Raw genomic sequence first — 9,646 nt, 5'->3', positions numbered from 1 at the left:
CCGAAGGGCACCAGCCCCCGCAGGCAACTGGACAGATAGGGCGCCACGAAAGCTCAGTTAACTCACACTGAAGATGTTTCTTCTTAGACTGTGGTTTTAATTCTAGCTTTTGTGCTAACCAGCTTTGATCTGGGGCAAATCATCTGCCCTGGACATCTTTTACACTCTTCTCCCCATTATTTTGTTAGTTGCGCAGACGCGCGTCTCGTCTCCCAGGCCTTTGTGAGCACATGCAGCGGTGGACACAACTCTGGGGGCAGTGATGTGTGATGGCAACATCGAGATCATTTACCATTGATTGTGTATCACACTGCAGAAGTTTCTCTGTAAAATGATGTCAAATTAATGAATACAAACAGTGAGAACCACCTGTTAGAAACCAAGTCAAGTTTTAATGAAAGCACAGACAGAGCCTGAGCTGCTTACATCGGGGTGAGCTAGCAGGGAAGCCCCCCGCCTTTCCGCAGGCCTCCGACACGGTCATTGTCTGACATTCGTAAGCACCCGAGAGCCACAGTCATGTTGTGCTTTATTGTAGACAAGAAAATGCTCCATTTCACAGGAGGACCTTTCCCCGGGCTTCTCCTCATCCTTCCTCCCAAAGATTTCACGTGGTGGCAGTTAAGGGCAAAGGAGAAAGACCTCTACTTTAAAAAGTATGCAGTGATTTGGTCTCCGTGTCTTCACTACAGAAAAACGCTGCACATTATACAGAGGTTTTTCAGGTTTCCTCAACCTCTCGTGACTGGTGTGACCAGTACTCAGATCTGACCCGTGTGTAAACTACTCACGGCACTTACTGGGGGGCAGCCTGACCCGAAGAAGGGCTCGGACTCCGAGTGGTCCCCCCTCCAGCACTCAGCTTTGCTGCAGTCTACACGCCCTCGCTCCAGCAACTCCGGCCAGCACGGTCCGCCTCTGGGCCCCCTTAGGTCAGTGGCTGGGGCAGAGGTGGGTGGGAGAGGCAAGCCAGCAGAAAAGGAGCAAACTGAGGAAGGGAGAGAGGAGAGGCTGTAAGGACCAGGGAGAAAACACTGAGATAGCCTTCTTTAAGTGATTTGTACGATGTCTTTGGAGGCAATTGTAAAAGAAAATTTTCAAAGCACTCTAATACTAGCATCGCCACAGTGAGAGCACGGCTTCCTAAAAGCACCATTTTAAAGCATAATGGTCATTTGATTCTGTAAGTTATGGTAGATTTGTCTTAATAAATTTAATTTTTAATTAGATATAAAAATCATTGCTTAAGTGATGGCTATAGCCCACGAGCATAAGGAAATCTGTAGGATGTGTGTATGTACTAGAACTTTTAATTTTATGGTCTAAGGATGAAACTCAGCACCACACACTTCTGCCTTGGCCAATGTTAAATACTTTGAGGCTGCTTGGAGGAAAAAAATTTTTTTTTTCAGTGCAAATGAATGGCACATGTAACCTCAAAGTAATCCTGGCTTACGGAATATATGGGTGTTTGGATCAAGCAGAATAAAGGGCCCACTTCGATTTCACATAGAGAAGCAGCACAGTAAGAGATGAGCAGCTTTTGTAGTTCAATACACCTAGTTAACCTAGCTTCACCCATTTGTAGTTGAACAAGCCTCTGCAAATTATTTCACTTCTCGGAGACTCAGTTTCCCTACCTGTTAACGCCTCGTGAAGGGCCTGGCAATGACCATCAATTCCCCTGTAGGAGTGGTGGGGCTTCTTCCCCCCAAACTAAGGGTCTCACCCTACTGACAGGTTATGAAATCACTTGAGTAGGTCGCAACAAGCGTTATTGTAGAAACTGAAACATAAAAACATCAGAACACACTACATAATGGTAAGAATTGTCCCACTCGCTATACACATGCTGAGCTTGATATATGGGCATCGTTTACTGTGGGGATGGGGGTTACAATCCAAAGTTTCAGTCTCCACCCTACAGATTATTATATAAAAAATGCCAGCCCTGGCTGGTGTAGCTCAGTGGATTGAGCGCTGGCCTGCGAACCACATGATCGCGGTTCAATTCCCAGTCAGGGCACATGCCTGGGTTGCAGGCCAGTTCCCTGCAGGCCAGCTCCCAGCAGGGGATGCACAAGAAGCAACCATACACTGATGTTTCTCTTCCTCTTTCCTTCCCTTCCCCTCTAAAGGTAAATAAATAAAATCTTTTTAAAAATTACTAAAAAAATGCCTTCAGGAGCACTGCCTTTATCCAAATAAGCCTCCCTAAATTTGAAGAACTTAAGCAAAGTGTTCCTTATGTTTTAACTCACTGGAGTAAAAATAAGACCTGAATAATAGAGATGAATTTGCTCTGATACTGTTGGGCATTAAATTCCATTTTACGATCAGTTTCTGATCATTATAATCAGTTTCTGATCACGCTTCTAGACATTTCTACCAAAAGTTGGCTATTAGGATCTATTATGGGAAAATTAGATACCATTTCAAAATAATTTAAAATAAGACTTTTTGAAAGGATTGTGACCTGCCCAGTCTTGAAGGCTGCGAGAGCAACATCCCAACCCCAGTCAGCAGTGACGTTCCCGGGCCTTTCTGGGCACGTACAGGGGTGCCTCACACTCGGCAAAAATGAGCTGCAGTCACAGCCTCCTCTCTCCTTCAGGTCCTGATGTACAACCAGCCTGACAGTGTAACGAGTCCCTAGCTGTGTTAAGACCGTGGTCGGAAAGCGTAGACAATTTGGGGCCGGCAGAGTGGGAATAATGTGCAGTGATGCGGATTGGGCAACGCTGAAGGGCAGAACACCGGAAGTTACAGAATTTGGTGCTACGGCGGAATCTTGATGTAACTGTGCCTTACATTTATAACCGTAGCCGGCCAGGCCAGACTGACCATGATTAGAATCACCTGTGGGACTCAAGTTTGGGACTCTTGTTTTGAATACGCACCCACATAATTCTAATCCTCGCTCTGGTTGGAACACCCTGTGTAAAAGGGATAGTGAGGGCCACTGAGTCAAAAAAAAGGTGGAGTTCAAAAATAATCACGCTGACCTTACGGGTATCAATCCATATTGAATACTGGACCAGAATGTGACATTCATTCAAAGCACTTCCTTCTTGGTCTTGCATAAAAGACACATGTCGGCAGGTACCAATACAGTACTGGGGATTTTCTAGTTACCACATTTTGCTGTGCATAATGCATACTTTTTTGCCCAAATTTTTGAGGGAAAAATAAGGATGTACATTATACATGGGTGTAATGATTACATACCATGGGTATAATAATGGGTATAGCAATCCGCGTATAATGCACACAAAACGTGAGTGTGTTATACACGGCAAAATATGGCATTTAATGACAAGAGCTGGTGAGAGTCAAAAGGTACGAAGGAGAAAGGTCTCTCTGGATTAGAAAGGAAAATACAGGGTAGCAATCAATAACAGTTAGGAAGAAGAAGCTCGGCTAGAGAGAAATGATGAGGCATCTGCCTGCCTGACGACCGGCGCCGGAGCAGAGAAAGTGCCCAGCGTCCGTGGCACTGGACCCCGCCCTCGGCCCTCACAGGTGAGTGGAGTAAGGCAAAGGTGGTTCTTCCCTATCTCAGGGTTGGGGGTGCAGGATGAGGCTGCCTGTAATCTTAAATTCTCTCTTTATAAATGTAAAACCTTTTTGGCATTTGATACAGACATTGGATTGTGCTGGGCCATGCTCGCTCTCAATGTCAAGTGTCGGGATTAGCACCACAGATCCACCGGCAGGGACTAAATGTTGGCCTCAGGCTCGGTCCATCATAGCCCTGAATGTGAGAAAAGGCAAACATAAATGCCATCCTTAGGAAGAAATGGCAGCTGGGAAAAGGGAAGGAAGGCTTAGGAGAGAGCAAAGCCTGGGGGAAAGGATGGTGGCGAGAGGTGTGAGGTAGAAGGCTAATGCTTAGCTTCACTGGGGTCAGAGACTCCCTGTGTGGCAGGTACATCAGCTCCTTGAACTTGGGAGATGTCCCAAGAAATGATCTGGCATATTTCCTGTCTGCTTAGTTTTCAGCTCAAACTCTAACAATGCTGGCTATTTGGAGATCTCTCTTTCTCCACCCCTCTCTTACCTAGAAATTATAGGGAAGGACGAGAAACAATAAAAAAAGGCAAGCTATGAAAAGAGCCCTCATTATACATGGGTAGAATTTACCCCGTAAGTGAAAGAACTTGGAAAAGTACAAGGGAAGGAGGGCAGAGGGCACTCGGTCCTGCAGGTGAAGAGACGAGCCAACAGAGCCAGCGGAGTGACTGGCTTGACGCCACTGTCTCCTGCACTTGAGCATCTGTCTTTAATGAGAGGCAGAGGGCAGAGTTCAGAGAAGGAGCCAGGGTCACAGATGAAAATATTGGAGAGAGAAGTTGGCCTTGCTTTGCATTTTCTTTTACTTCCAGTTTCCTTCAGCAGAAAATGTAGTTGGACCAAGCTGTGTCAGGGCTCCCCAGAAGGCCTCCACTGTGCGCTTCACCCGCACCCCGCAGGCCTGGATTTCTTCATTTGACGAGAAAGGCTCGTCAACTCCCATTTTTTTCTTTGCTGACAGGCCCACATACTCTCCTACATTCGGGAGATTAAAAGCATATTTACAATATGCTCAGCTGCAGGGTCTCCAAATCAGGGGTATGGAGAAACTACTCTTCCGTGACCCAACGTGTCCATGCACTGCATGTCCTCATCAAAGTTACGGGTTTGGTTTTCACATTTCTGGGCAGAAAATCTGCTCCCTAGCAGTCTTTAAACTTTACCTGACAAGCATTATCCACCCTCAGCCCAGGCCCGTCCACTCCATTAACATCCCGGCAAACAAAAAAATAGAGCCATTTGTCCCAGTTCGATACTGCTTGAGCATCTGCAGCCACTATCTCGACATAACCAGGTTCCAGACACCGATGTCCCACAGCAGCCAAGGCCCATCAGGATAGACATGTTGGCGCCAGTAAAACTGAAGTTTGGTCTTTAGCTGCACTTTTTGTCAGTTTGGCTGGGAAGATTTGGACAGCTGGAAGTGAGCTTCTCCATCATTTTCTGTTTCCTTCTTTGTATCAATTTTCCACCTGTGAAGCCCAACACTCCACCACCAAGTGCAGCTGCAATCCCCGCCACTTTGAAGCCTGCAAGGAGGCCAATCGGACCCCCCACCACTCCTCCGATGAGTGCACCTGCCACAGGCAGAGCTGCCAGCTTGTATTTTGCAGCCTGTAAAAAAAAATTCAATTTAGAAATTGAGTTGAGAATATCTGCCTGTGGTGATGTGCATTTTCCTCTCATTACTCCTGGCAATGCCTCTTTAACTCTTGGTACATAATTAACCTTAGACACTGCACTGGGGGAAGGGAGCCAAGAACGTGTTCCACAGGTACTACCACCATTGCTCCAGATCGCAGAATTTTGAGCAACGAGCTGCAAAGAGTGGACTGCTACAGATTGATTTTGCTTGCAAAAAAACCCACAAAAAACAAAAAACCCAATTAGATGCCCCCAAAGCTTTTACACTGCTCGCAGATTATCCCATGCTCTGTACCTGGGGTTAAAAGCAATAGTCTGGGAAAAAGAGGGGCCCACCGCACACATGCTGCATGTCCTTAGATTCTCGCCCCTACTGGGCCCGGCAAGCCTCTCCACTCCTCCCCCCGAGCCTCTGCAGATGCTCCCACCTGGTACCAAATGCCTTACTGGTGGGGCTGCTGTGTACTCCCTCTCTGAAAAAATTTCTCCCCTCACAGAACGAATCTGGGCATAGAATATTATTACAGCCATTGATTTCTTGCACTACCTGTGTGTCATTTCTTCCTTATTTCCTTAATTGCTGGTTCCCTTAAGATTAAAGAGAGCAGATCAATTGGGTTACTACTACAAATTCCTGGGAGCCAGAGGAACATTGATCTGTCAGCAGGAGCAGAGTCTTACCTTTCCCAAGTTTTTGGTTCCCTCCTCAACATTCACAGCGGCGATGTTGACATGGTCTTCAATGCTGTCAATCTTCTCCTGCTGAGACTGGATGCAAAGAAATTATGAGGGGGCATTCCCGCTGGGGCGCCGCGGAGGGCCAGTACACACTATTTTAATTCCTGTAATCGGGGTCCTGTGTACTGCAGCCTCGCCGTCTTAATAGCAGTTCATTAATAGCATCTGATAAACCATGTCAAAGGGACAAATTCACTTGTATGAGAAAAAGAGAGTGACTTAATTGTTAGGTAATAAAAGGGTGGCACCTCTACAGAAAAAAGCAGCTCGCATTCAAATTCATTCAAACATACAAACATTCTCCAAATGAATCTGTTTTCCAGGAGAAAAGAAATCCAAATAAGCATTTACATGGCATATTGGGTTTGATGGGGGAAAAAAAACCCCCAACAAACCCATCCCTAAGTTATCTCTTTGAAAATTCAGTTTAAAACAGGCACATTTGACTTGGGAGTGAAACACCCTTGATCTAATAAATACAAATTATTATTAGAAATAAGAATACAAGATGGTTTGATCCACCGTGAAATCTTTCTATCAATACTCCTTATATGCAATAAGGAGAATGAGTTTACCGTCCTGTGTTCTACCCTTGTACGATTTAATACATTTTAAAATCACGCCAAGTTAAAATGTTTCTGATCAAATATATTAAGATCCTTCTGACACAACCAAAGCTGGGACTCATGGACCCTCTGGGTAGCAGGAGTGTTCGTGTGTTCCCTCCATGTGGGAAGCCCGCTACGTCTCTGACAAGCGGTTACTGGGCCTCTGCTCACACACCTCCGGGGAAGGGACTGGTCACCTGCCACAAGAACACATTCCCATTTTTAAATCAGTTTCATATGCACACATGCACCCATTTTTAAGGGCACAGTATGAGTCCTGACAAAGGTACAAGCTCATGTGAACCACCACCACATCCATACACAGACTATTCAGGTTTTTTAGTTTGCAGAAAGAGAGAATAATCCCTCTTTGATCCCAGCTAAATGCCAACTTCTATAATGACTGTGAAATAATTTAACTTTAATCCTGAAGTATTTCATTGCCTTATATAAATGACTTTTTCGCTTATACTGAGGCAGATATAAAACTCTGCTAATTCTAATCACTTCACCTGAGAACATGAAACACAAACACAACTAATTTCCACTCCCCAGTTGCTTCTTATCAGCATTACGGACATTCCCTCCTTTTCCACACAACGAGTATGTACCTGCTCACCGTCAGGCCTCTCATGGGACCCCTTCGTTCTCACACTCTCCACCACCATCTTAAAATTCCTACCACAGTCCCTAAAAAAGCCCTTTGACGAGTTCCCTTCTAACATCTCGGTCAGAGACAAACACAATAGTGATTCTCACACCCGAGTGTGCACCGGAACCACCTGGACGACTTCTCAAAATAGATTGCTGGGCCCCACCCCCAGAATTTCTGACCTGGTAGGCTTGGGGTAAGGTCGGGGAATTTACATTTAAAAAATTTATTGATTGACTTTTTAGAGAGAGAGAGAGAGAGAAACATCAATTTGTTGTTCCATCTATTATGCACTCACTGGTTGATTCTTGTACATGCCCTGCCCGGGATGAAGCCGCAATCATCGGGATGATGCTCTAACCCACTGAGCTCCCCAGCCAGGGCTGAGAGTTTGCATTCCTACAGAGTTCTCAGGGGGCGGGGGGTGCTGCACAGTGAGTCCCTGATGCTCACACTTTAAAAACCACTAATGTACGTACACGACAGGATTAACAGCACAAATTTTGGTCAGGTGTCCTGTGTTCAAATCCTACAATTACCGCTGAGTGTCTTGTGGACAAATGACTCATGATCTCCAGGTGTCAGTACTCTCATTTCTCAGGTGAGGATAATGATATTTCTATCTCATGGAGATGAACTGAGGATAAATAAGGTGGAGTCTATAGAGTATATGGGGAAAAACAGGGAAAGTCACCCTGATCTTCCCAAGAAAGCTTAACTCCCATCTTTCTTTTCTATCAAAAAATATATTAAACTTTTTCCTATGATGCTTGAAAATTCCAGAGCACAAAAACATTAGCTCTCTCCTAGCTTTCATTCATTCAGTCTTTATTTTCCTCAGACAGTAAAACTTCTTTAATGTTAGCTTTCCCCCTCCCCAACCCACAGAAGCGTCTGTATTCCTGACACGCTATCCTTGCTTGTTTGGGGCATCCCCCACACTTCCCATTCTGGCTTCAAAGTCTATGCGAGAAGAGAAATCACTCGTGTGAAATGCTATTATCAACCTTCATATCTAATGAATTGAGGGGTAAAGGGAGAATAGCCAACGGCCCCCTTTGTCTCCGCCCCAAAAGAATTCCATCGCGGGGGTGGAGCCACCAGGATGGCCGCTATTGCTCACGCCCAAAGTGCCTCTTGAGACCTCAGCTAAATATCCTTTAATGCTCCTTCCTACAAGGTTGGACACAGAAGCTCTATGATTTTCTTATATAGTAAAAAGTCTATTTAAATATTTTTACACAGAAATACTTTAGGATAACTGGAGAAAGAACCACAAGACAAAACACAGCCTGAGATTCCTGAAGGTGTGAACTGTGATGCTCACCACCACTGCAAGTGCCGGACTGAAGGAGGCCTGCCTGACCCTGGGGGCAGCCCACACCTGTGAGCACCCCCACCGACATGGGGACGAGGCAGAGGGAGACCAGCCCCTTGCCGGGGATCGAGTCACCTCTCGGCTGTGCCTTCTTCTTCTCCGATTTTGCTTACTTTGGATCCCAAACTTTGCCCATTTCTTCAAATTCTGCTTCTGGAGTAAGGAGGACTCAATGACAACAATTTGAGTTAGGCAGCTGGTGTCAGAGTTGTGACCCAACTGTCCACAGAATGACCAAGCAGACTCCATTCAGAGCCAAGTCTGGTCACCACTCGTCCACTGTGTCCTTGGCTCTCCATGTTGGGCCAGACCACACGTACACAGTCTCATCTCAGGACAGGAGACCACGCCCCTAGCAGCAGTAGGGGCTCAGAGGCCTCTTCACCTCTACTTACCACCCCCCAAACTTTTACTTCTTATCTGGTTATTTTGCTCTCATCTTCCTGAACTGCCCACATTTGGCAATCTTCAAACTTTCTTCCTGATGTTATATACTTTGGCAGTTCACATCTGTCCTCAACTTCCCTTTAATAATGAATTAAATCACTTATGACGGTCACTGTAGTGTTTCTGAAACTTGAATAATGCATAGCCTTTTCCCTTTCTAAAGGAAAAAACATTTTTCAAAAGACTAAGAATATGTCTATGGATTTCATTCTAAGAAACACTGAATTAAGTCCCATACCTACCTAAAAAAATAACTGAATCATACTTAGCTGGGAAGAAGATGTGACTTATTTAGTATTTGTCAAGAAGAATGCCATTTGCCTACTTGAGGTCAAACTTCAAAACTAATGAAGAACTGTTTTTCCGTTGCTGCTGATTTGGACAGTTACAGGGCCGGCATCCTCTACATCAAGTAATAGTAATACGGTCAACGAATCCACTCCTCAGTCCATTTGCGTCAGTAAAAATGCTCTCCCTTGAATAGTCTTGCTAATAGTTGTAAAGTTTTATTAATGTGCTTGAAAAGCTACAGGTTTCTGTAGCTTTTCTCTCTCACATCAGTATTTCTCTCTTGCTCTCCCAAATCAGTAAATGTATCCTCAGGTG

General features: G+C 45.2%; 1 protein-coding gene across 4 annotated transcripts in view; it reads right to left on the bottom strand.

Annotated features, from left to right (window-relative positions):
- Positions 1 to 4,352: 4,352 nt before the first annotated feature.
- STX17 (syntaxin 17) overlaps positions 4,353 to 9,646 on the bottom strand; it is a 54,294-nt gene continuing 49,000 nt past the window's right edge. For all 4 annotated transcript variants that reach the window (XM_037035795.1, XM_037035797.1, XM_037035796.1 and 1 more), the window contains 2 exons: positions 5,899 to 5,985; positions 4,353 to 5,187 (listed from right to left, as the gene is read on the bottom strand). In XM_037035795.1, coding sequence (XP_036891690.1) covers positions 4,948 to 5,187; positions 5,899 to 5,985 — 327 coding nt within the window. In that variant the 3' untranslated portion in view covers positions 4,353 to 4,947. The remainder of the gene's footprint in view (positions 5,188 to 5,898; positions 5,986 to 9,646) is intronic.

This window comes from Sturnira hondurensis, unplaced genomic scaffold (assembly GCF_014824575.4).
Source record: "Sturnira hondurensis isolate 20B ecotype Veracruz unplaced genomic scaffold, ASM1482457v3 Scaffold0022566, whole genome shotgun sequence".
Classification (NCBI taxonomy): Eukaryota; Metazoa; Chordata; class Mammalia; order Chiroptera; family Phyllostomidae; genus Sturnira; species Sturnira hondurensis.
The sequence above is the reverse complement of the archived record's forward strand: the minus strand, read 5'-3'. Positions and strand labels throughout refer to the sequence as shown.